Source organism: Gopherus flavomarginatus, chromosome 24 (genome assembly GCF_025201925.1).
Source record: "Gopherus flavomarginatus isolate rGopFla2 chromosome 24, rGopFla2.mat.asm, whole genome shotgun sequence".
Classification (NCBI taxonomy): domain Eukaryota; kingdom Metazoa; phylum Chordata; order Testudines; family Testudinidae; genus Gopherus; species Gopherus flavomarginatus.
Window position 1 is genome coordinate 16686579 of NC_066640.1, and position 27615 is coordinate 16714193.

Consider the following 27615-nt stretch of genomic DNA (forward strand, 5'->3'; position numbering starts at 1 on the left):
GGAAATGCTCTTTAGATTAAATTACTATAAGGTGAGTGTATAACAAGTTGAAAGTTCAAAGCATAGTTAGGTTCACTCCCCCTGGGGCATCTGGCATTGGCCACTGCCAGTAGACAGGAGTCTGGGCTAGATGGACCTTTGGTTTGACCTAGTATGGCCATTCTTATGTTCTAACTCCCACGATTAATATTAATTGAGCAATATTTTAATTGTTTTCATAATTAAATGTTAAGATTTTAGCCAAGAATGGCACTTAGTGTTCATCCAAAACAGAATAAGGGGCTAAAGAACTGTAAATATAAATCAGTTCAGCAGGGTGAGGCTGATAACTGCCACTGTAGCATCTAGGTGTCATAATTCCCCCTTGCATATGTAATCCAGTCACAGAAAAAAGGTTGTAAATAAGCATTTCTCATTTGTAGTTCTAGGTCTGTAGTTATTTTGAAGAACTACAAGCAGCTTAAGAAGGGTTTTAGGATGCAACAAGGAAATATTTAAGAATAATTCTAGATGTAGACAAACAACAATCCCTTGAATTCATAAATGAAGTTTATTATGTAGGACACTGTCAAAGTTCTCCTTTCAAAGGAAAAAAGAGAAGAGGTATCTACCAGGTAATATTAGAACAATACACTAGATAAATTTCTCCAATAAGCATCAACTACCTTTAGCCCTGATCCTGCAGAGAGCTCTGCAAAGGATCCATATCCTTGCACCTGAGTGGAGGCTCAGGGCCTTTACTAGTAGTTCAAGAAGATGGCTGTGCTGTGAACATAGTTTCAAATGAACAATGAAAAAGTGCCAGAATGCACATTTATATAACATTAATAAAATATCCAACTTGGAGAGCAGAGATTTGCACGGTCATTTCCTTTGAATAAAAAGTCTACTTAGAATCCAAAACTGTGGAAGAGAAGACATTCACTTAGTCCAGCTAACTTTGGGAATGTCATAATGTTCAGTCAGAGCATCCAAGTGTCTGTTGAAATCCTAGGAGGAAAAAAAAAGTATTTTAAGTTGTATATTACTGACATACCTGACCTTGCTATTTCCTCCACCATGTTTATATTTGGCAATTCCAGATCAAACCATTAGCACAACTGGTATAGTATACTGTCTGCCAGTACCAAATAAGAACATAAGAGCAGCCATACTGGGTCAGACCAATGGTGCATCTAGCCCAGTATTCTGTCTTCCAACAGTGGCCAATGCCAGGTGCTTTAGAGGGAATGAAGAGATGCTTCAGAGAAAGGGGCAAGAAACCCCACAATGGACAGTTATGGAACAGAATGCCCAGAAAGACAGTTTCTACCTAATTTCCCATCCAGTGGTTGGCTTTTGACCTTGTATCATTTAAGAAATCCTTATAGGTGGCTAATCCTTTATTGATCCTGGTAAAAACCCTTGCCTTCAGTAAGTTGTGGTTGTGAGCTACACAGATTAATTTTCTTTTATCAGTTGTAAATCTGTTGCCTTTCAATTTCATTCACTATTCCACTTCTCCTGTATTTAAAGAGATTACATAGAAACAACACATTTATCTTTCTATATCACCTATTTTATATACCTCACTAATATCTTTGTCTTCTCTCCAAAACAATAACAGCCCTAATCCTCCATTTTTCTCTTCATATACAAGTCTCTTAATGCTTCTACTTCTGCTGCTTGTCTCTAGAGCAGAAGTGGGAAAACTACAGCCCACGTCCAGCCTGCAAAATCTTTTAATCTGGCCCTTGAGCTCCGTTGCCCCACTCCAGCTGGGGAGTGGAGGCTTGCCCCGCTCTGCTCACACAGCGCTCCCACGTGTTCGGGACCTGTCTGACAGGTGTGAGGGCACACATGTTACTCTGGCTGCACAACCCAAACGCACCTCATGCGCCGTCAGAGCCCAGAACGTGCAAGCCCACGTGCCTGTTACTTGTTGGCTTAGGTGAGTGCTCAGTGGTGATTTCCAAAGCTGCGGGCTGTTGGGACCTATGTAGGAGGAGATTTCTGAGAGCAGGAGGCTGGTGAATCTCAATGAGTTCCAATGACTGGAAGCTGATGCCTGACAAATTCAGGCAAGAGAGAAAGGGCATGGAAAGGAGGTAAATTTGGTTTAATTATCAGAATACATTGTTATGATGGTATATTTATAATAGTAAGTAAGATTTTATGTTTATTTCCACTAAAATGTATCTTTATTAAATAAAGTTTATTTGAATATCTCTGAATTGTTAATTTTGTGAGCATTCATGGCCCACCATATAATTTCCATACCCAGATGTGGCCCTCAGACCAAAAAGTTTGCCCACCCCTGCTCTAGAGCCTCCTCTACATCTGCTACGTATTTTGAGATAGGATGACAGGGTGACAAGAACGGAACACAGTCTTTCAGGTGAAGATGTGCCACTAGTTTCTATATTTTCAATCCTTCACTTTATACCAATGCAGATTACTTTTCCCCTTACTTAATAGTTAATTTAGAACCCAGCAATGGGTACCATATGCATTACACCTTGCATTTGTCAATATTGAATTCCATAGCCCATTGTACTGCCCATTCACCTAGTTTATTAGGTCATTATGAAATTCTTCAGTCTTCTCTAGATTTGAAGAACCTAAAACACTGTATCATCTTCAAGTTTTACCATCTCACTGTGCTCCCAAGCTAGGGGTTCTGTTTACTAAGCAGGCTGCTGTATTTTGTACCAGTTTAAGTTTCTGGATCAATGTAATGTGCAGGCCTGTATAGAGGACACTGCAGTAGTCAAATCTTCAGGAAACTAAATAGAGTCCATATCTGAAAATAACAGTAGTAGTCTTTAAGCCAAAGATGAGGAGCTGCCACAGCCAGGGAGAGCACCTCTCCCCTAGCCCAGCCCTGCTTCAGCAAGAGAGGGCTAGGGGAAGTCCTCTGTCCCCACCACAGCCCCAGGGCAGCCTGCACCCCAAACCCATCATCCCTGGCCCCACCCCAGAGCCTTCACCCCCAGCCCAGGCCTGAACCCCCTCCTGCACCCAAAACCCCTCATCCCCAGCCCCACCCCAGAGCCCACACTAAGCCCCCTCCCACACTCTGAATCCCTTGGCCCCACCCCTGCCACACATCACCTCCATATTGGTGCACGTAACAAAATTAATTCCACACATGAATGTAAAAAGTCAGAGGAAACATTGCTTACCTCAACTCTTTGTTTATGAGTTTTGGAGGCTTTCTTCAGTATTCTTTCCATTTGCTAAAAATTGAACATAGATGCACAGTGCTGTGATACTTCATGTTTTGCATGTGTGAACATAACACATTGAGTCTGCATTTCACAACTTAGATTTGACCTTCGCTTTGGGGCAAGCTACAAAAATATACTTTAGGCAAGTTTAAAGTAAAAGCAAGTTGCACTTGGGCCAAACACACCTCAGCCATTACTCTACCACCCCTGCCAGACCCCCAGCACTGCTCAGAAGGAGCTGGCCCCATACCCTTTTCTCTTGCATCTTCTCATAGGCAAGCTGTGCAGGGGTCCGCTTGTCCAGAGCCCGCTTCTTCTCCTCCTCTTGCTTCTTACTGCTCACGATCTGCTCCAGGATTTTGCTTTTGTCCTTAGCCGCCTTCTTCTTCTTCCTGGAGCAAAACAGACCAGGCAGCTTCAGAGGAGAGGCCAAGGAACCCCCTCCCCGCGAGGCCGAGAGCCCCCCTGACAAACCCGGGCAGCTCACCGCTTCCCAAGCGCCGGGGCCGCACCACTCCCCTTCAATCGCAGCGGTGCGCGCTGGACACTCTCGTATTCCGCCATCCCGCGCCGGGGCCTAGGCCAGGCGCACGAGCGCTTCCGGGTTACGCACTACGGCACGGGGGCGGATGGGCGGGGCTTCCTGACACAGGGCGGGGCAACATCTAGGGGGTGGAGCTAGGTCTCCCGCGCGGGATGCGCACAGTGCTCAGTCCTGCCTCTTCCCTCGCTGCAACGGCTGGCGCTGACGCCCAGGGAGCCGGGCAGCGCTTGGGATCCGAGGGCCGAGCCGGGCTGAGGGCTCTTGTTTTGCTGTCAGCAGCCACCGCCCCGGGGGAGGGACGGGGCCTCTCCCCGGGATGACACAGGAGTGTTGTGTAGTGCGCGGGTGGCTTTTCCACTCTGAGCACCGTGACCGTTACAACAACAACTCGCCCCAGGAAAAACCTCACCCCAAACCAAACGGAGCTTTCTGTCGTGCACGAGGGAGGAGAAATCAGCACCTCCCTGGCGTCCCCTCACTGAGCCCAGCTGGGCAGTGGCGAAGGCTCTCGGACTCTGCGAGCCCCCCGGCTGGCGCCCACACAACAGCGTAGCGTGGGAGGGAGGGTTAAGAGCTAGGCGGCTGGGGGAGAGGATCAGTTTCTTCTGCTTTGAAATCAGTTTTGTCTCCTTACCAACGCAGGGCTGTTCTAGCATTGAAATCATGCCTTGGCTTTCGTTGTCCTCCCTTTGACTGTTAGAGCCAAGCAGAAACTGAAGTGCCATCCTTTCATTTTGTCCTGGCAGTTGTCATCTCTTACAATTTTATTTCAAGTTTAATAATACTTAGTAAAAAGTGACAGAGTCCTGTGGCACCTTATAGGCTAACAGACTTAACAATACCCATGAGAGCTTATGCTCCAACATGTCTGTTAGTCTATAAGGTGCCACAGGACCCTTTGTCGCTTTTTACAGATCCAGACTAACACTGCTACCCCTCTGATACATAATGTTTGGTGTTTTTCTTAACTCCCCAGCTGTTGGAATCAGGAGGTAACGTGAAAATCTCAGCTTTAATTTTTTTAAGTAATTTTCTAGCCCTGATGGTTGCAAGAAAAAAAGCTTGAAAACATGAAGCAAACGAACCCTAAAGACTCAGAAACCAAAGGCAAATAAGAACCCCCCCAAACTTCATAAGTGCTGAAACTAGGAGTGCAGAGGGTGTTGCAGCACCCCCTGACTTGAAGTGGTTTCCTTTATATGCAGGGTTTACAGTTCGGTTCAATGGCTCTCAGTGCCCCCACTATACACATTGTTTCAGTGCCCCTGCCAAACGTTTCTTTTTTTTCAAAATCTCATGATTTTGAGGACCTGACTCATGACTGTTGAATGCTTGAGGTTGGCAATACCTCAGTTGAAAGACACTAATTATGTAGAGATGCCAGTCATTTCCACTAGAATAAGAAGTGGGCATTGGACATTTTTGGGTCATGTAATCCAGATGTCAACACAAACTCACACATGAAAGTGTCAAGTGGAAACCAACTGGTGTGAAAAATGAGGAATAAGATAAACCTTAAGAAGCAACCTTAGCAGTGAGGGCAGAATAGTCAATGTCAATATCATAGAGCAAATGGAAGGAAGCAGCAGTAAATTTCAGAGGAATGGTTTCTGCATTGTGTGCCAAATTGGCATGGGATGGATGTTAAAAAAAAAAAGAGAGATTGAGTATGGTATTGCTGCTGTACACAGTCAAAAATACAGTTTAATATTAGCATATGATGCAGAATGTGTATTATAATAAACATCAGGAAAAGGACTCAGGACCATACTCACTGTGATTCTTTTTTAGAGTGAGTTGCTGAATGTTGAAGGAAGAAAGAGAGTTCCTAGCAGTCATTAGGTATGTGAATTGACTTGCTAGAAACATAAAACTAAAATCCACACAGTCCCCTATCTAGTTCAGAGACAAGGGATAGAAATTGTGTTAGTTGTTTGTTAAATGCTGTAATATGAGTCTCTGCAGAGCCCACAGGGAGCAGGTGAATGATGCTGTATGAGAGTCTTATGTATTCAGACTAAAGATTTGATGAAATGCTTCTATTATGATTCTGAAATCCATGAAGCAGGGAAGGTAGTTACCTGATCCTCCTCCCTGTCTGAACCTCATTGTTGCAGCTTTTCATATCTCAATATTCAGCCTTCCTGTAAAGGTAACTTAAGGGGAAAGAGCAATGGGACAAGAATCAGGATTCAGAAACAGAAATGGGCAATAAACAAACCATTTTCACTCCAGAGCAGCTGGATGCATATCAGGTAAGAACAAACAAAAGACAAATTAGACACTATGCAGGATAATGGCAGGTTGTTTTAAAGCCGTCTCCAGCACTTAGTTATATGGCACTAATTAGGACTATCAAATGGTGTCCGAAGTCTTTAGAGTAAATGGTTTATGGCTGTTTAATACCCCTTTACCTTTTTTTCATATGAGAAGAAACTGTCAAACAATACTCTATAATTGTAAACAGAAAGTTTATAAAGCTTGGGCCAGCTTCATCATTAATATAAATCCAGTGAAATCAGTGTGTTTGCAACAAGAAAGATTTTGAGCCAGTGTATGTTTAAAAACAAAACAAACAAAAATAATTTGCCACCACATTTCATATCTTTCCATATTTTACAGGACTGCACATTCTTTACAAGGAAAGAAATTCTGAGGTGCGTCTACATTTTTTGTCTGTAAAACTGTAAGGAGATTATAATAAAGTCAGGCCACTCATCTAGTGAGTTTAGTAATCTTTTTAATGTGTTTTAAGTAGGATTTAATACAGTGTCATTGTGATAGATAACAGCAGAGTATACACACACACATGCACAAAAATCATGTTCAATGTCTTTAGTTAAGACAAAAATCTATAATTCAATTAATATGCCAACCACTTCCACCCAAAACACTATAACAAGTTACATCTAAGTATTTCACTAAATACTCTGCCAGAGGGCCTCATGCCCTACTACCTTGTTTTATAACAAGTGATACACAGAATATTGCTACCCTGGGCATATGCCATCTATTTGATTAAATGTTTTCCCAGTAGTTCATGATCTTGTTCTACTGTCTTTATAGTGTAACCTAAGAAATATTTTAGTGCCATGCAGATTTAGTTTTTTTAATGGTAACTATAATTTCTTAGATTTATAGAAATTTGAGGTATAAAAATGTAATTAGAGCCTCTGTTTAATCTCTTTACAAATGCAGGATTGTTCTAGCTTTGAAATCATTCTGCTTTGACCCTGTAACGTGCTCTTTTCCATGACTTTTATTGGCTCATTTTGTCTTTAAAATAGAGCAAAAGCTAAAGTGAAAGCTTTTAATTTTGTCCTGACAATGCAATGCTGTCTCCAAAGCATCTATTGTTTTCTGTCACTTTTCACAGCTGCATTTATGATATTTTCCTGAGACTTTTTTGCAAGCCCCAAGTCCCATGAAACAAGATTAGGAATTAAATTATTTCACAAAAATGATTCCACAGTAATCATGCCAGCATCAAAGTAGACTAAAAGCTTTTGCTGAGACAACATGATGCCACCCACTAGGACTTTATATGTGAAAAGCTGTGGTGATATTTTGAAGCCTGGTGCCTCATTGGAGCACAAGGCCTGGGTTAGCCCGAATCGCTTATTACCAGAAATTTTAGAACATCTTCCCAGTAAGTGGTACATATTGGCCAATTCATTTGATCTTTAATCAACTTGGCACAAGGCAATGAGGAGGAAGGGCTTAGTGATTTTTGTAATCCAATATATGCCTCATTGGCTGAGAGATCAAGAATTCTAACTGGCAACCTGAACCTGGTCTCCTAGTAGGGTGACCAGACAGCAAGTGTGAAAAATCGGGACAGGGAGTGGAGGTTTGTCATGGTATAATTCCCCACTCTGAACATTAGCGTCCAAAAGATGGGGTACCAGCATGAATTCCTCTAAGCTCAATTACCAGCTTCGTACTTGTAATGCTGCCACCAACCAGGAATTCCAGTGCCTGGTACACTCCGGTCCCCCCAAAACCTTGCCCGGGGACCCCCAAGACCCAGAACCTCTGGATCTTAACACAAGGAAAGTAAACCCTTTCCCTCACCATTGCCTCTCCCAGGCTTCCCCTCCCTGGGTTACCCTGGAAGATCACTGTGATTCAAACTCCTTGAATCTTAAAACAGAGAGGAAAATTCACCTTCCCCCTTCTTCTCTCTCCCCCTCCCAGACTCTCCCTGAGAGAGAAAGTAATCCTAACACAGAAAGAAAATTAACCTTTCTCTCCCCCTTCCCTTCTTTCTCCCCACAAATTCCCTGGTGAATCCAGACCCAGTCCCCTGGGGTCTCACCAGAATAAAAAAACAATCAGGTTCTTAAACAAGAAAAGCTTTTAATTAAAAAAAGAAAAAACAGTAAAAATTATCTTTGTAAATTTAAGATGGAATATGTTACAGGGTCTTTCAGCTATAGACACTGGGAATACCCTCCCAGCCTAAGTATACAAGTACAAATTAAAATCCTTTCAGCAAAATACAAATTTGAACTCCTTCCCGCCAAATACACATTTGCAAATAATGAAAACAAACATAAGCCTAACTCACCTTATCTACCTAGTACTCACTATTCTGGACATATAAGAGACTGTATCAAAGAGATTGGAGAGAAACCTGGTTGCACGTCTGGTCACTCTCAGAACCCAGAGAGAACAACAGCCAAATTGTAACAGCACACACAAAAGCTTCCCTCCCTCAAGATTTGAAAGTATCCTGTCCCCTGATTGGTCCTCTGGTCAGGTAACAGCCAGGCTCACTGATCTTGTTAACCCTTTACAGGCAAAAGAGATATGAAGTACTTCTGTTCTATTAACTCTTACTTATCTGTTTATGACAGGGTTAATAGGAGCCTACCTAAGAAGAAGCCCCAAATATTGGGACTGTCCCTATAAAATTGGGACACCTGGTCACCCTATCTCCTAGTGGTACCACAGTGTACTTTTCAGGTTCCGGCACACAATAGTAGTGTATTCTGCTGATGTGGTGGACAACCCTTTGCATGGGGAAATCAGCTTTTGGTTCTCATTTATCATGCAGCAAATTAATCAGCAGAAACACTTCCAGCACCTGTCTCTTTCTTAGGATGTCACTGCACAACATCAATGTGCCAATTCCTTTGGAAAGTAGAGTGCCCTTCTACAGCAGACTGTGATCTCCTATTGCTGCCCACCCTGGTCTCTGTTTATGAGTGCTATGCAGCACAAAATGCAAATGAAGTGAACATCTGTAATAAATTAAACCTAAGCTGTTTGTGTTTTTGTGTATTGAATAGAGGCCAAGACCATAATTATATCATGAATAAGGTATTTATTATTGATAGGAAACCCTTTAGAAAATTCTGTCCCATTGTTTGATACCATTTTCATTGGTGACAACTGTGAATGGTCGTCTCAGTCTAGTGCAAGAATGGAAGTAAATAGCACTGAGAAAAATAAACACTTTTTGAGGTAATTTTTTAGATCTCCCTTTCTTAGCTCTGAATCCTAACAAAATCAGTGGGAGGTTTGGGTAGGCAACAGAATGCAGGATAAAGTCCCACATTTGAAGGTTACAACAGGCCCATTTTTTTAAACCTTAAAGCTGAGAAAAAAGGAAGGGAAATTTTAGAAGATATCTAAGGAAAGCCTAAGAGATTAGGGTAGAGGACACTCCTACCACTGGGTGGACTAGATGGTCCTGAAGATGTTCTCTATTCCTAGTACCTGTGGGTTTTCTTGTTTGTTTTTGTAGGGGAAAAGGTCTGCTCATTTCAAAGGCAAGGTAGGCATAAAATATTTCCATTATTGCACCCCATTCTTAATTCTCTTGAGATCTTTTGAAGATCACTTATTTGCATCACAGTGGTCCCTTCTGACCTTAAAAATCTATGAGTCATTATTATACCCAAAATGTTTAAAGTTGCGTGCCTTCATTTAGGCACCTAAATCCATATTTAAAACCACAATAAGAGGCCTTGACTTCAATGGGAGCTGGAATGAACTATTACTGAGAAGATTGTCTGTAAAATTAGTTTGTAAAATGCCATGCGGTGCTTTACAGCTCTTTTCTAACCCAGCAACTCTTCCCTCTCTCCTCTGCATCACCTTGTTCACTAGGAGGGGATCACTAAAAAGGGCTTCTCCCAGAATTCATGGTCTCACAGAGCCATGAGCAGCATTTTCTCACATACATCCCAGTATGGATTATGCACGTTGATATGAGGCAGCTCTTTTGGCCATAAACTGGAGATACACTTGCCAAGTAAGGCAGCCTTCAAGCGGGGGTACTAATGCCTGGGTGGCTGGCGGGAAGCAGAGGTGCATAGAAAAGGCTACTGGTGACTAATATCTTGAGAAGGACTTAAAAGACAAAAAGTGTGTGTGTGTGGCGGGGTTGTTTTGTTATTTTTTCTTTTGTTTTTAGTAAAAAGAACTTGGCCATCTCTTGCCTTTATTAACTTTCTCTATCCAGGGAACAAGGACCTGCAGAAAACAAGGATTGTTCAAGAAACTAAAACACCGATTGAGGTGCCACTGCAGGCACAGAGGAAAAAATTGTGCAGAACACCTACAAGCTTCCCTTTCCCTTAGAATCCATCGGAGAAAAGCAGAGTGGAAGCAGACTAGAGCCCAGAGATCTGACCTAGTTTTGTTCCTAGGTTTAGTCAGATAGAGCTGTTGAACTGAGACAGAGTTTGGCTTAATTTGCCCTTCTCTGACTCATGAAAAATAGAAATCTTTTCAATCTGACAAGGCACTGAGCCTGTTATATTGCTGCAATATGGGGGCAAACCCCATTTCAAGCACAGGGACTTGACCGGGGGAATTGTATAGGGATGGGGCTGGAGGAATCCTTTCCCAGAGGCTTCAGAGCAGGAGGAGAGCCATTCTGCAGCTTTTACAACCATCTAAAGATTGCAGTGCTGTAGTTTCTATCCTAGTTAGATTCTCTCTCTTCAGGAAAGACAGGAAGGATAGTGCAGTAGCAGAGCCACCTCCTGCTCCCCCAACTGGCACCTCACTAGAAGGAGGCTCCTAGTATGAAGGGGCTGTGTATCCTCTGAGGGGATTCCAGCCTCCTAGCCTGCCTTCCCCAGTCAGCTGAACTGCATCAGGTGCGCTGGAGGTCACACCAACTTTAGAGGGTAGGAAGATCAGGATTTGCTGTATGTGAATGGCCATTCTATCACTTACTAAGGCTGACAACTGAATTAGTTTAATAAGAGACACAAAGGTACCATGTTCCTAGTTTGCTTGAGCTAAGTGTCCTCTTACCACATTGCATGGGACTCCTGAAGAAACAGCTGAAATTTCAATGCGTTGCAAATATGTTTGCAGATCAGTGTCTGGAATCCTAAGCTGCTGTCAGGGCAGTTAGCTGCAACATCGACAATTTTCAGTTCTTGGTGATTCCTGCCATTCTGGCCAATTTCTTTATCAGCCTCTAAAACATTCATGAGCCAGCTGCATGATAGGTGGCAGCAGGGCCAGCTCCAGGGTTTTTGCCACCCCAAGCAGGAAAAAAAAAAAAAAAGTCTGCGGGAGCTCTACCGCTGCTGCTTCAGTCTTCGGTGACAATTCGGTGGCAGGTCCTTCGCTTCGAGAGGGAGTGAGGGACCCGCTGCCGAATTGCAGCCAAAGAGCTGGATGTGCTGCCCCTTCCCCATGGCCGCCCCAAAGACCTGCTAGCTAGGCTGGTGCCTGGAGCCAGCCCTGGGTGGCAGCCAATAGACTGTAAACTGGGGCAGAGTGTCTTTTTGTGCTGTTTGTACAGCACCTATCACAATTGTATCCTGGTCCATGACTGAGGAATCTAGCTGCTTTGGTAATACAAATAATAAATAATTAGGAAGGAGGCAAGGGGCTGGAGGCAAAAGGGAGAACCTGGATCATAGAGTAAAAAGGACTAGCTGGCTAGAAAGATTAGGGTTTGGGGATTAAGATAGGCAGGCCAAGGAAGGTGCATGAGAGTGTGAGGGAGCAAGCTCTGGTCTCTCAAGACGAAAGTCCACAGTGAGTGTCAGCAAAGGGCTAAGGTGCCTGTGGTGGATATTAGGGGTGGGGCTGGGGAATGAGGGATGGAAAATTGTAGGCTGCTGTCTTAGAAGTAATAATCCAGATAGTTAGAAATACTGTTTTATGTTATTTTATTTTCTCCAGAGTGGAATTTTAGCTGGATTAGTCTTAGAGCACTGAGAACTTTGAAGGCTGTTCCTCTCAGTAATACAGTCATGTAAAAACGGCTGCTGATAGAGCGATGTCAGACTAGCAGAAGTGAGATGGAAGCATAACTGAGGCAGTAGTAAATTACTAAATAATGTTATAAAACTGCTTCTGTCATTCTGTTCTCCATAGTACAGCTGCCTAGTTCTTGAACAGACTTTTTCACCCCCTTTTTAATGTAACACTGAAAATAACTTTTCTGGTTAATATATAATATAAGAAGTATATTTAATACTATGTTTCTCCCTTCATCAAGCATACTACATGACATTTAAATGTAACCACCCTGCTAAATGATGTGAAATATAAAGAGCAATATTGAAAAGACAAACATTGCTTTTAGAGCCGGGAGTATACTGAGCCTTTCCTTCCCTTTCCAGATTGTTTTACAGATACCGAGACCTGGCCCCACAGCTGGTCCCACTCAGTTACATAGATAAACCAGATGTGAAGCTTCCCTATGAACTCATTGGCAGCATGGCAGAGCTGAAGGTACAGTCCATGGAACACAGATGCTAGATGAGGAACCACATTTCACTTTCCGTCTCTTCTGCTAAATAATTCATACTGTGCTAATTACCAGGAGGCTGAAAGATATCTGAATCCTGGCTCCCTGGCAAATAGCTCTTTAATTCCAACATCCTTCTGGAAGCTTCCAGTAGTTGTCTTTGAAAACATGTTGAAGCACCAGGTAGAGTAGAGAAGGCTGATGCTGGGCCTGCTGGTCTCTGAGTCAACCTTGGAACACAAAAGAGTAGCAGAGCAAGGGGGTGTTTGTCTGCCACACCTGGGTTAAAATAAAGAGAGGGCAAAACTGGAGCTGGGCTACTACTGAGTCCATCAGATGCCTTGACATAAATCAGGGTGTGACATTGTGCAGTCTATATGGTTTTATAAAAATATGGTAATAAGTGAATATAATGTAACTGGAATATGCTTCATGCAAAAGGTCTCTTGTAAAGTATCATTACAAAGCTTATAATCTACTGAGAGTGATCATCCTAACTGTATAAACGTACCACTCTTGTATCTGGGACTAGAAATATGAAATACAACTCTGAGGGCCTATTGTAATTATGCAAAGTGTGGGCCATTAATGGTGGTTTGGAATCTTAATGGCTCCCATCAACCAGGATAATTGACTGGGGCTCTGTTTGCAAGCAAACCTTCCTGTGAGTCAGGCTGGCAGGAATGAAGGCTTGATCATGTCACATGAACTGGAATCCATCTTTAACCTGGTGCTTTTTCAGTGAGGGGGGGGTGGAAACCCAGAGAGAGACAAAGGATTCCCACCTTATGCAAAAGATATATAAAGGGGTGGAACAGAACAAATGGGGAGGAGCCATCATGAAGAATCCCTTAGCTACCATCTGAGCTGGAACAAGAGCTGTACCAGGGGAAAGAATTGTGCCCAGGCCTGGAAGGTGTCCGGTCTGGAGAAAAAACTTACTGAAGCATCTCTGAGGGTGAGATTATCTGTATTCAGTTTGATTAAACATAGATTTGCACATTTTATTTTATTTTGCTTGGTGATTTACTTTGTTCTGTCTGTTACTACTTGGAACCACTTAAATCCTACTTTCTGTATTTAATAAAATCACTTTTTACTTATTAATTAATTCAGAGTATGTATTAATACCTGAGGGAGCAAACAACTGTGCATATCTCTCTATCAGTGTTATAGCGGGTGAACAATTTATGAGTTTACCCTGCATAAGCTTTATACAGGGTAAAACAGATTTATTTGGGTTTAGACCCTATTGGGAGTTGGGCATCTGAGTGCTACAGACAAGCACACTTCTGTGAGCTGTTTTCAGGTAAACCTGCAGCTTTGGGGCAAGTAATTCCAACCCTGGGTCTGTGTTGGAGCAGACAGGAGTGTCTGGCTCAGCAAGACAGGGTGCTGGAGTCCTGAGCTGGCAGGTAAAACAGGAGCAGAGGTAGTCTTGGCACGCCAGTTGGCAGCTCCCGGGAGGTTTCTGTGACCAAACCCATCACACAGGGGTTCTCCAACTGGGGGTTGGGACTCCTTAGGGGGTCATGAAATTACATGGGAGGTTGTGAGCTGTCAGGCTCCACCCCAAACTCTGCTGTGCCTCCAGCATTTATAATAGTGTTAAATATATTAAAAAGTGTTTTTAATGTATATGGTGGGGGTTGCACTCAGAGGCTTGCTATGTGAAAGGGGTCCCCAGTACAAAAGTATGAGAACCCTTGATAAATGATAGTAAAGATTGACCCATTTTATCCTGCATCCTTGTTCCACAGGACAATCCATTCCGTCAACGGATAGCAGAAGTTTTCTCAGAGGATGGAGAGGGCAACATGACTTTAGATGACTTTTTGGACATGTTTTCAGTGCTGAGTGAAATGGCTCCCAGAGACCTCAAAGCTTATTATGCCTTTAAAATTTACGGTGAGTGAAACAGGCATAGATAGTAAAGTTTGGAGGTAATCCTGTGCTGTATTTGACTCAAGGGTCTTTGATGCAAGAGCACTTAAGATGTGCACTGCAAACTGCCATCTCAGTTGGGTCTGTGACTGTGTATGTACTTTCGTACTTAGATGGCCCTCATCATCACAGCCAAGGAGGTCCTCTCTCTTAAGGCAGGTCTACATGTACAACTCTATGAAGAGTGAAGACTTCAGTGAAGACGCTACCTGCACCAATGGGTGAGCGTCTCATGTTGGTGTAGGTACTCTACCTCCCCAAGAGGCGGTAGCTATGTCAGCAGGAGAAGCCTTCCCATTGATGCAATGCTGTCTACAGCAGGGGGATGAGTGGGTGTTGGTAAAACTATGTAGTTCAGGAGTGTGGATTTTCCATATTGCCGAGCAACATAGTTATACTGACGTACGTTCCTAGTGTAGACCAAGCCTCAAACTTCTGTCGAGCTGCCCTCAGTTACTGGAGGGTTCACAACAGAACCTAAAGAATTTGCTAAGGCCTGAAACTTTGAGAACTGATCATGGTGATAATGCATAACCTCCATTTCAAGAATTTGTTTGAATACACATAGTACTTATCCCATATAGGCCCTTTTGGAAACCTATACTAGTGTAGTGAAAACTTATTCCGTCCCCCAACCCCTGGTCTCTCCAGAGACACAGTGATAGCAATATAAAAGTGCTTATAGCAGCATAACTTGTTCCCGTAAAAGAAGGGGAACAGCCATAATGGTATAAGTCAGCTTTGTACCAGTATAAGTCTGTCCATATTAGTTGCTTGTGTATACTACCTCACAGTTTGGACTACAGGCATGTGAACAGCAATATGCATCAAAGTTCTGTGCTGTAATTCCCCTGTGTGGCTGCTGCAGGCATGAACTAAAATGTTCCTAGTTCACATTAATATAATCCTCTTCAAACAGTGCTACTAGGAAACTTATTGTTTGCGCCCACAATGTCCACACAGGGGAGTTACAGTGCAGGACTTTGGTGTGCAAGGTTGTGCTCATCCCCGTAGGCTGAACTGCGGGACAGCATACACATAACCTAAGGCTTTTACTATTTAACTGTATAAGAGTGTCTGGAAACAAACACACCCCTAATTGAAAGAGTTATACTGGTAAAAATTTAACTGTAGCCCAAGCCTGAGAAGGATATGTAGGTTCTATAAATTCTTCAACCAGCAGCACCTCGCCTTAGCAGTTACAAGGTTTTCTTTTCTCTATGGACTGTGTGACATTACCCAGTAATCATGAGTGATCACCAGTAATCATTTGTGACCAGTAATCATGACCAAAATCAAGATTGATTAAAAACAGAGGAAATGGAATTAAAAGAAGCAGTTTGCTTAACATATCAAGATTTACACTTCTCATGAGCTAAACTATATATGGCCTTTTTAGCTTAGTTACAGAGAAAGCTACATATTATGAAAACAATTCTGTCCTTTGACTATTCTGGTCAACCTGTCATCAGTACTTGCTATCCAGTACCAACTACTTTGCTATGTCCAGGACTTCTGGGTCCCTGACTGGCTTAACTGGCATGTTCAGATATGCACTTCCTGGCCATCCATGCATCTCACATGGTAGAGTACTTTAGCCCATCCATGTAAGATTTCCATAACATTTAACAGTGGTGTCTTTGACCAGAAAGCCCATTGAGGGGGTGGGGAGCTAGGGAGGAGAGTGGAAGACAATGTGACTCATTTCCTACTTACCTCTGGGAGTTCCCATCCACCAAGAATGTTTCCAATGCTGGTATGTCAAAAACCCCAAGGATTTCTCTCTTTAAATTAAATACAATGATCAAGTTTTGATCTTTTCCATGGTTCCTTTCTATAGTAGCTGGCTCTCATTCTGCTGCATATTCTGAGTTTCCATCTCTGCTGGATGCAGATAGCTAGGTTGTGACTTTTAAATTTTTCTTACCATAAAACAAGTTGGCAGGTCCTACATCCTCTGGCACATACACATTTTTAATTAGTTTTGTCTTGCCATTTAATCCTTTCTTGTTAGATTCTCTTGGTATTTCTCCTTCCCCTTTTAAAATTTCCTTTAATTAAGCACTTGAGTGGCTCTGATCTGGTTTTACTGGGATTGGAGGATGCAACTGATCAGAGTCTGACATCTGCTGGAGAATTCCTGGTGCTTCATCCAGAGCAGTTATTTCATCTCCAATCCTCATGACTGGAGGAAGCAGCATTTAGGAAAAAACTATTAGGCTGCTTGGAAAAGTTCTGCCTGCCCCAATGCCAATGGGGTCCTTTGAAAAGCCTTGCCTTATCAGAGTTTCTCATAGGGCAATTTTAAGAACTGGAGTTGTTTAGTTTTTCTTGTAATATTGTTTTCAGTTGAATTTTCTTTCGATTTCAACAAAAGCCAAACAATCTATTATGCAATACAAACAGAACAGCAAGTTCTGTTTTTGCACACTTAAGCGGAAGTTACTCAGCATGGGGAGGAGGGGGAAGGAAATCAAACAGTTCCTTTAACTGTTCTTTATTATGCATTTAGTTCATTAATATTAGTTTGCTTGTCTATTTATGGGGGGATTTTGTTAGGGTGTGAAGCTCAGGGCCGGATTAACCTATGATTGAGTATGCAGAGCTTGTGGATCGGTGCCTATCACAGGGTCACTCACACACTGGCACCTCCTGCTGGGTGTTTTGGGAATTAGCTCTGTCCCAGCAGCTGCACCCTTGGTTGGTGGTGGTTCCCACCCTTGCCTGCACCTGCAGGTGCATTACGGCTTCTTTCTCTCACCATCTGCTTCATGGCACAGCCCTCTGGTTGTGTCACTATCTGTTTCCCTCTCTTCTTCTCTCCAACAAGAATCCAGCCACTCCTCACAGTGGCTTGGCAGCCCACAGCTGGGCCACTCCTTCAGGAGCGAGCATGTGCATGAGAGAGAGAGAGAGAGAGAGAGAGAGAGATAGATGCGGCGGGGGGGGGGGGCACTGTAAGTCCTGACAGCCCATCAGGAGCCCCCTGCAGCAAACTTACTGGCTCTGGTCTGTAGCTTCCTTTTATATGGGCTGGCTGAGCCCTCATTGGCTGGTCCAGCTACCACCCTAATTATCTACAGCCCTCACCCTAACTGGCTGCCTGCCCCTCAGCCTCCCTAGGCTGGTTTTAACCCTCTCAAGGCCAGTGCGTGGCAGGAACCCCATTACAGTGCCTTTTAAGTAATTTTATAAATGCAAATTAAAAATTGTGATGAGTGCACAATTCTAAAATTCTATTTGGGAGTCCCATTATTCAGAGGTATTGGGATTTGATAATGAATCACACACACAGCTTTTCACTGTGGGGCTGGCTGGGAGACATGTAGAGGACAGCTCTTGTAATGTTGAATTTATTAATTCTGTTTCCTTTGACAGATTTTAACAATGATGATTACATATGCAAATCAGACTTGGAGAAAACTGTTAACAAACTGACCCGAAATGAACTTACCCCAGAGGAGGTTTGTCTTGTTTGTGATAAGGTGATTGATGAAACTGATCAAGACAATGATGGCAGACTCTCTGTGGAAGATTTTCAGCACATGATAGCACGAGCTCCTGATTTCCTCAGGTAACAGTAAAAACTTCCCTGTCTGACATTCAGTTCCACCATTCCCAACCTTAACCATTCAAAAAACATGAGTCAATAATCCCCATCTCCCCACATTATCAAGATTAAAAAATGCTTTGGGTTTTTATTTGCCTTTTGTTTATTGAACCACAGACCATGTTTTACAACTTTTCTCCACACCCAGAAGTGCTAGTAACTTGCTTAAAAAAAATTATATATATATGAGAGAGAGAGAGAGAGACAGAGAGAGAGACTAGCCCATGACTCCAGGAGATGAGATTTGCAGAATACTGAGAGACTCATGATAGATTTGGAAGAGTTGGCAACAATCCAATGGAAACAGTCTTAAAATTAAAGAATTTTTAATTGTATCATAAGATTCTTCAAACTTCAGCATTTTAAATTCTTAGCCCCAAACCAGAAAATAAAATAAAGTGTACCCAAGTTAAGGATGACTGGATCTCTGTCACACAATACATTGAATTACCATTCATAAAGATTACTATTCAGCATACACTCAATTATACTTTTCTCTCCAGACTCAGTTTCTGACTTCTGTCTTATCTTATGAAGTGTTTCAGTTACATAAGAATACCAGATACCAAAAAAATGTGTCTATGAAACAATCATCGACTTATAACACAGTCCTAGCACTTGGCTTTCAGCTGTTAGTTTAGTTTATTCAGCCTTAGTGAAGTGTTTTTAGATCTACACATGAAAAGCCACACAAGTTATTTTCTTTCTTTTGTGTAAATAGTACATTTCACATTCGAATCTGAATCTGGTGAAAGAGAGATGAGAACTGCAACTTGAGTCTGCAATATGTCATTACCTTTTGCTTGAGGTTACTGCTCATATGAAAGAGATAAATAAAGCGGACCAAATAAGGATTTTCAGACACTGAAGAGCAAGGGAGAAAAGTCTTGTTTTGTCTTGTTTAAATCTTTAGAAGATACAATTCATCAAGATTTCCCTTTGTAATTTAGCAGAAGTTTTTTTTGGCCAATAAAATATCTTTTAAAAAAGTCTTGTTTTGATTTACAGCCTGAGCAGATCTGATCTGTAATGCAGTAATGGAGAATACATGTAGCACCACATGCTGTCATTTTCAGAATTAGCTATTTTTTGTCGTTCAGAGTGAGCCAGGCCCTAAAAAGAACGTACAAAAAATATACACCTCTACCCCGATATAACGCAGTTCTCCGGAACCAAAAAATCTTACTGCGCTATAGGTGAGACCGCGTTATATTGAACTTACTTTGGACCCTCTGCTCCTTGTCCCCTGACCTCCCCCTCCAAAGACCCCCATCCCTAATCACTCCCAGGACTCCACCTCCACCCAACCCTCCTGCTCCCTGTCCCCTGACTTCCCTGACCCCTATTCACACCCTCATCCACCTGACAGGTACTCAGCAGCAGCGGCGGGAAGCAGAGCAGGTAGGCCCCAACCCGCTCCACTCCGCAAGCTCCTGGCCACGGTGCTGTGCTTCTGCTGGTGAATGCAGGGAGGTTGGGGAAAGGATGCCCCCCCCCCCCACATACTCACCTGCGGCGGGAAGCAGAGCACTGTGGCCGGCCCCAGCCATGTCGCTGGGGTGGGGGGGAAGGTCCATCACCTACCAGCAGCAGAGGAAGCGGAGCAGCCCATCCCCAGCCCGCTCCACTCCACCAGCTCCCAGCAGTGCGCTCCGCTTCCCACTGCAGGTGTGTCCTTTCCCCAGTCTCCCCACACTCACTGGTGGCGAGAAGCAGAGCGCTGTGGCTAGGAGCTGATGCGCTGATCTGCTGCTTTACCGCGTTGTTTGCAAACCTGTGTTATATTGGGTCACGTTATATCAGGGTAGAGGTGTATAACTTTCCAGCAATGTGTTAGGCAAATACAGTATCCTACCTGGTACACTACTATCAAGTCTTTATCTGACTATTCCACTTTAAAAGCCATCCTTAGTTTTTTCTAGTGCTAGAGAAATCCTCCAAGATTAAGTGGAATTGCTCCACAGATGCTGCTGAAGGTTAATGCTTTAAGATGTTACAAAAAATATATAGAGGACACGAATTCGCATCTTTTATTGTATCTAAAGGTAAATTCAATCTTAATCCATGATCCTCCTTAAATATCCTAGTATATTCTTCCTAATCCATTATAGATTGTTTTCCATCAGTTTTGATGTTTTCTCCATTTATAGCTCAATTCAGATTGTTTTATCAATAGTTTGTTGTGTTTGCATGTTGTAAATACAAAAAGCTTTAAACGAGAACTTGAAATTTGATAGTCTAATTACACATATTAAATCTATCTTACTAGATATATTTGACTCAGACTTCATTTTTTCTGTAACTGGAGCATGAAGTCCATTCAAACTGCAGCTAGGACAATCAGTTTGTGTTGAAGAAGGTTCTTTGTCACTAATGTTGAAGAATCATTTGGATGCCACTGTCCTGGGTGGGAGTGGGGGAGCTTCCTGATCTGATGGAAGATTAAGTTGCATTATTGTTCTGTTTCCTGGAATAGTTTTGCTGTGCTAGCGTGAATCCTGAAATGCAGCCACTGGTTTCAGTCAGATTCTCAGGGAGCAAAGCCACTAAGAGATTTGCACAACTCATATCATTATTTAAAATAACCATGTGAGAAAACAATTATTCATAATCAGTATTTTAATCACTCTCCTGAAAAGAAAAAAAATAGACAACAGTGAATAAGACTATGAACAAGACTCTACGTGCTCTGTGACCTGCAGAATATGTCAAGGAACCTGAGCCTGGAATCTGCGGTGTTCTAGTGCAGCAGACTGAAAATTTGGTCTTTGCTTCAGATACATGTAAAATTGGATTTTTTTTTTTTAACTGAATCATATGTGAAAATGAGTAATTCAATTGGAACAAACTTCTTGTGTTGTTTAATTTGGTATTAAATTTCATTCATTTAAAAATGCAAGGACAGGGTAAATTTTTGATGTGCTGCAAAATTTTGTATTGAAAATGCTTAGTTGCTTCGCAGAAGTTGTCAGGAGTGAAGGTGGGGGTTTTGGGAGAAGGTTAGGGGACAGCTGGGGAATTATGGAAGGTTGTTTAGGGCTGTGGGATAAGCACATTTGCTGCATGTTTCTGTTAGAGGGGCCAATTAAATATTTTTTTAAATTGACAAATTATAGTTGTTATGTTTTGATAAACATTGTTGAGATGAATGGGGCAGTTCACATCCCCCTTAGAGCTACTGGTTCAGCCTGTCTGTAGATGAAGGCAGACATCACTTCATTTATTACAATTGCTTCTCATTTTTTTTAATTAAAAAAATGTGATTCTGGAGCACAATTCCATGGCAAATTCCATTGCTACAGCATCACTGAATACTGGGGACCCTGAATATAAATAATGGCTCAAGTTAATATTAGAAAATGAAAGCAGGGATGCAGCCTGGAAAGCCGAGCACCACATACTAGCTCATTTTCTCATTAATAAAACAAATTTTAAAAGCCTGTCTGAGGGATCGGGGAGGGGAATTCCTGGTCCTGCATCTCTTCTCAAGCTCTATTTCTGTATCCAGCCTTTGCTACTGCAGGTCTGTGGTTTCTCAGCACTCAACAGCCCTTCTGTATATCACTTAACAGTTTCCAGAGAGGCTGACTCAGAACAAAGTTATCTAGGATTTTAATAAGCATCAACCACACATTAGTCGCACCACCTTTATCACCAGCAAGTGGCACTGTATGATTACTGAAAGCTGCAACAATATCATTTCTTCCTTATGTTCACAGACCCAGGAGCAGTTTATATTGTTTCTGCACCATAAGTAAAATACAGTTACAGTACTCTACTCTAGGGCAAAAACAAAAGATGAGGCACATTCCCACTTGACTTACCTATCCACATAGTTGGATTAACAGTTCATTGTAAGGTCTAATAGAACTATGTTTATGAAAGTCCACCAAGTCTTCCAATGTCTTATATTTTGTAATCTTTCCTGAAATAATGAACCATCCATTATTTAACTCCTCAGTGAGGAAGCATGGACAGGGCACTAGAAGAAAATGGATAAAGATATTATCATCACGAATAGAGTTTTTGATTTGGTGCATTAGAGCCCAGGAGAATGGATTTCACTTTATTAAAGAACTTTTCATTGTAATCGTGGTCCCATTTTTCCCACAAAAAGTCCTGATTTTTACAGCTGAATCCCTTGGCCACTCTGCACTACATTGAGTTTGTGAAGTCAACTGCCTGTTTTGAGTTCTAAACAAGTTGGAAAACAAATTGTAACAGGCTGTTACTCTACAGTGTCTGTTATGCACATTATTAAACTACTTCTTATACATAAAAAATGTCCTCAAATGATTTTGTTGTGCTGTCAATAGCTCTTAAAGTCATTATCTTGTCTGTGTAATTTTTAGAAGGTAACCAGCAGAAGAAAAATTGTGCTTGGGCCTTTTACTGTTTTACGGTGATTTGTAAAATATTTAGAGCAACAAATATCTAAGTACCTATTTCCCAGGCTCTAGGGCTGTACAACAATTATTGAAAACAGAAGCCATACAAAGCAGGACTGAAGAAGGATGGTCTTGTGGTTAAGGTGCTAGACTGAGACTCATGGGATCTGCTTCCATTCCTGGCTCTACCATAGATTTCTTGGGTTGTCTCGGGCAAATTTTTCCATTCCTGTACCTCAGTTCCTCATTTGTAAAATGGTGATAATACTTCCCCAGCTCACTCCAGTGATGTGAGGATAAGTCCATTAATACTTATGAAGTGCTCATACAACAGAGATGACAAAGAGATTTGGAAAGATTTTTTCTGATTGTTTTTTTCCCCTACAGAACATCAAATGTTGTCTGCAACGTTTTAAACCAGAGGACTCTTGATAAATTAAACTCCTGTTCCAGTTCTTTTTTCAGCCTCAATTGAAGGGGTGAGGGTGACTGAAGCTTCAGCTTTTTACCCTAAGCATGTATCAAGTTTGAATTAAATGGGTGTTCAAAACTGACTAAAAATCCCTTCCCTACTCAACTGTTATATTTTCATACTCTTGTGCTATTATATTTGCATTGGTTCCTCCCTGTTGCATATACTCTTCCAGCAGAACAGGGAAGAAGAGACCTGATATTTCTAATGTTAACAAAATTTTAAAAAAGGAAAAAAAAGTTGAAATTTAAATAAAACCTTTCAGATCTACTTTATATGTCACAAAGGAAGGAAGGTCCCAAATATATGATTTCCCGTTGCAGGTCACTGTAAACCTTTTTCTAAAACAACCAAAATATTTAAATATGAAAAATAGTAGCTGAGCAGACAGTAAAAATTGTATTAAAAAAAACCATTTGTTATGCTAAATCAACAGGTTTTTAGGCTCAGACAAAGAATTGGAATCCTATTCTATTCAGGTTCTTATACCACACCCTCCACTACGAGATCTGAATGCCTGAAAGATAGCCTGTAAATCTGCTTCTGGGCCTCTTCTCCCGCCAGCAGCTAAGGTGCCGGTCTGTTAGGAGCAGAAATCATATTTATTAAAATTGACGGTGTAGTCAGAACTACAACAACCTCACAGCTAGTGAGAGAGACACTGGCAACAAGTTGGACGGAGAATATCTGTAAGATGCCATCAGAGACAACAGATCTTGACAGTTTTAAGACGTGCTAAAAAGGTTACTGCGAGACACTGCAAAAGCAATATATGACAAAATATTCCTGGGGATCCAGGCTTTTGCTAATCAGTCTCAGCTATCTGGAATTATTTCAATAAAATATTGGCTAAATGTTAGTTCAAATCAATTGGTGGTGGCAGTGTTACTTAATCCAAGGAACAGGGGAGTTTTTAACCTAAGCTGGTAGAAATAAGCTTGAGGGGGGTCTTTCATGCAGGTTCCCACATCTGTACCCCAGAGTGGGGAGGGAACCCTGACAGCATGTCTCAGATGGGTAAGGCCTTACATCAGTGAGTTTCCTTGGTGAAATATTTGTTTAAGAATTCCAGGAAGTAGATTTCTGAATACTAAAGGAAGTAAATTTGAATAAAAAGTAGTTGTGCTGCTTGTTTTGTATCCCAGGAAACAAACCAGAATACAATAGGGTAATCTCAATGTTATAAAGTCCAGTAGACAAAAGACATGGTATGTTTTATTATATCAACAAATAAAGACATGAAATGCAAGCTTTGGATAGGGCAAAAGGTAGATGGAGTTCCTTATTCAGGTGCTGGTCTACATTAACCGAACATCCACCAGTTAAATATTATTAACTCAAGTGACTTTGGGCTGAAGTTATTTCATGGTTAAGGCATTCATGAGGTTGATTATAACTGTTAACTGATTGTATAGCCTATCTGAAAGAGACAATTAAAAAGGTCTTTCTAACTAATATGGGAAAGCACACAATGCTTCTCACCTTCAAATGCTCCTGTTGAATCAGAATATTTAATTCAGGACACTGAGCAGCATGAGGATTCATGACATAAAGGAACATGATAATCAACTGAGGTTCAGTGAATCAGACTTTGGTATTAGCAGGTTCTATTTTATACTTGCAGGTGTTAACAAAAGCTCACCATGAGTGCTAGAGAGAGAAGGTGGGGGAGGTATTATCTTTTATGGGACCAACTTCTGTTGGAGACAGAGACAAGATTTTGAATCACACAGAATTGTTCTTCAAGTCTAGGAAAGATACTCCAAGTGTCACAGCTAAATGCAAGGTAGAACAGATTGTTTAGCGTAAGTAGTTAGCTAAAAAGTGCTTGAATGGTCTCTCAGAATGTGCTATGTTAAACAATCTGTTCCACCTGGCATTTATGTGATGCTTGAGGTATCTTTCCCAGAGCTCAAGAAGAGCTCCATGTGGCTTGAAAACTCGTCTTCATCACCAAACGTGAGTTGGTCCAATAAAAGATATTACTTCTCCCACCTTGCTTCTCTAATATCCTGGGACTGACACAACTACAACTACACCATTCACCGAGAGTGCTGACAGTTAAGTACAGCTGACATGGATACACAGCAGACGTATATCTAATTCAGCAACCAGTGGAGTGGTCCCTTAGTATTGGAGTTAATTGGACATTTCCTCACACCTCTCCACTAGCACCTTGTACTGCAATAGAAATGTGCAACTCACTTAAGGCCATTGGTACAATGCCATATAAGCAGTTAGCATCTCCCTTTAGAAATCAACCCTAGTGCATCTGAGAGATTCTGGGCCTATACAGTTTTACTCAAGGGGTCAACCTAGAATCAAGGGCCCCAGCTGCCTTGGTAACATGCTGCTGTCACTGCCCAACTTCCAGATGGCTAGGGAAACTGTATTTAATGCTCATGATTTGGCTTGTAGTTATGAGCTTTTCCATGGTGTTTATTAGAAGGTGATGAATTGCCTTTTGGAAGGCAATAACATCCCAAGGGTATGTGTGGGGGGTGTGGAGGAAGAAAAAGGCGAAGTTTGTTATCAGGTTCAGAAGCAAGCTACTAACTGGCTACAGTCAAGTGGTGGGTTAAAAATATCCAAAGAAGATAAAATTGCTGCTAGCAAACCTGACTTATAAACAATTTCAAGTTAAAAAGACAACAGTTGTTACCTTCGTGAGCAATCAGCCAATACTGGGAATAGGCAGCTGTACAAGAAAGTAGAACATACACATCACATGAACACACTTCAGAATTTGTCATCTGTTATGTATATTGCAGAATAGAAGTGCATTTTACTTATATAACCCAACAACATTTGTTAATTTTTGGTTACTAGAATCTGGATTTCACTAGCAGCTGTTATGTGTTATAAATTGTCTATGAAGTGACAATGGAGTATATTTTCATTGCATTTAATATGATATGCAAGTTATATAACAGTAAGTTTAACTGATTAGGTTGTAAGCTTGCTAAGCTACCACACAGGCACCAGTGGGATACTTAATGGTACGTCAGAAAACTGAAGGCACACAAATCCTTCATTGCATAAAGTACAGTATCAACAATTTTGGAAATTAAATCATGTATGAGAGCAGCTGCAGCTGTTTGCTAGCAATGTGACAAGGGATAAGCATGCTAACCAGAGGGAAGAAGTAGGAGCTGGAAGGAACACCACAATAAATCCAGAACTGGTTGTGTAAAAGGAAAGTGCCCTAAGATGGGGATGCTGGAACCATTTCACCTGATCCATTACTCACAATACACAATAAAACTAACAAGGAGTCTGGTGGCACCTTAAACAGATTTATTTGGGCATAAGCTTTCGTGGGTAAAAAACCTCACTTCTTCAGATGCGACCCCAATACTTGACAATAAAACTAATGACTTCAGTGTATGAAGTTTGGAAACAGCAATATTGGCATTTATTGCATTCCTCTTACCCTAGTTAAATTCATATATGTAGTTAGATAAGGAAGTTGGAGGAAAGCTCTATGTGTGCTTATATAAAATAATCCAATTTATCACTGCTACTTTTTGCATACGCTTACAATGGTCCATCTCCTACACCAGTGACCAGTTTCCACACATTACTGCAGCAATTTTCTAAACCTATGGTTCGTACATAACTGGCCCTAGGTCTACAATCCTACAGTTTATAGATGAGACTTATGTTAAGAATTTGTATATAATAAAAATGATTAATTTTGCTACAGATACATTTAACACTGAAATCCCTTACACTCCAAGATTCATAGGTTCAATCCCCACATCAGTCTGTGAAATAATGTGACTTTAATGATGTGGCAGTTTCAGCAAAATTAAATAATCACCACTTATGGCAGTAGGGGAATACATAGAAAAATAAAATTGAATTGCCGTGTTGTTGTAGTCTTGTGGGTCCCCAAGACATGAGAGAGAGAGACAAGGTAGGTGAGATAGTATCTTTTATTAGACCAAATTCTGTTGGTGGTAAGTATAAGCTTTCAAGCTACATAGTCCTGAAGAAAAGCTCTGAGTAACTTGAAAATTTGTAACCTTCCACTAACAGATGTTGGGCCAATAAAATTGAAAGTAGTTAACTCAATTCTGCAGTAAAATGAGCCCTGTTGCTAAGCGTCTTTATGCTAGATACTGTTATCTCAGAAGAGCAACGAGGGGTGTTTTTTCAACAGAGGACTGGAAATTAAAAAGAAAAAAAAAAAAAAGAGTTGAGACCAAACCAGAGCTTACCAAGTTCTTGCCCCTTCTCGCTAATGGAAGAAAATAGCCTATTTTGTACTTAGGAAACTATATACACATGAAAGATGAACAGAACTGGCAGAAGACCAAAGAAAAAAGTTCTGCTCTTTTCATAAGAAATTTATTTATGCAATGTTCAGGGTCCTGTACAACAGAGTAAACACAAATACCACATAATAAACATGACAGCTTTTAAAAATACAAACATGAAAACCAATGAGTGCATTTTAAGAAAGGCATTGTCACAGAGGGAGCAGCCAACAGTGGTCATTCTAAAAAACACTGAAAGAAAAAATGTTTACAGGTTTTTAAAAAGTTGGTATGAATGAGGTTAGATTTTCCTTAGTGATCAAGTCTCACTAAACCCCTGAAGGACACTCTATTGGGAGTATATAATTCTTGCAGTAAGGGCTGGAGAGAGACCAGCCTGCCAATCTACCTTATTCACACACCCACCCACCATGATCATCTGAAAAAATTAGTCA

The 27615-nt window shown here is 41.5% G+C and overlaps 2 protein-coding genes and 1 long non-coding RNA gene across 3 annotated transcripts; 1 reads left to right on the forward strand and 2 right to left on the reverse strand.

Annotated features, from left to right (window-relative positions):
• Positions 1-531: 531 nt before the first annotated feature.
• Positions 532-3824, reverse strand: FAM32A (family with sequence similarity 32 member A). The gene is made up of 4 exons (XM_050934030.1): positions 3697-3824; positions 3460-3601; positions 3165-3218; positions 532-990 (listed from the first exon to the last, which is right to left on the reverse strand). Exons 1-4 carry the CDS (start codon positions 3771-3773, stop codon positions 922-924), a joined length of 342 nt encoding a protein of 113 aa, XP_050789987.1. The 5' UTR covers positions 3774-3824; the 3' UTR covers positions 532-921.
• An 8544-nt stretch (positions 3825-12368) lies between these two features.
• Positions 12369-18835, forward strand: CIB3 (calcium and integrin binding family member 3). The gene is made up of 4 exons (XM_050934033.1): positions 12369-12468; positions 14245-14392; positions 17807-18002; positions 18760-18835. Exons 1-4 carry the CDS (start codon positions 12454-12456, stop codon positions 18779-18781), a joined length of 381 nt encoding a protein of 126 aa, XP_050789990.1. The 5' UTR covers positions 12369-12453; the 3' UTR covers positions 18782-18835.
• LOC127040188 (uncharacterized) lies at positions 18348-23751 on the reverse strand. Its single transcript, XR_007771396.1, has 2 exons — positions 21863-23751; positions 18348-20669 (listed from the first exon to the last, which is right to left on the reverse strand). It is a non-coding gene; the product is annotated as an uncharacterized LOC127040188 (long non-coding RNA).
• Positions 23752-27615: the final 3864 nt, after the last annotated feature.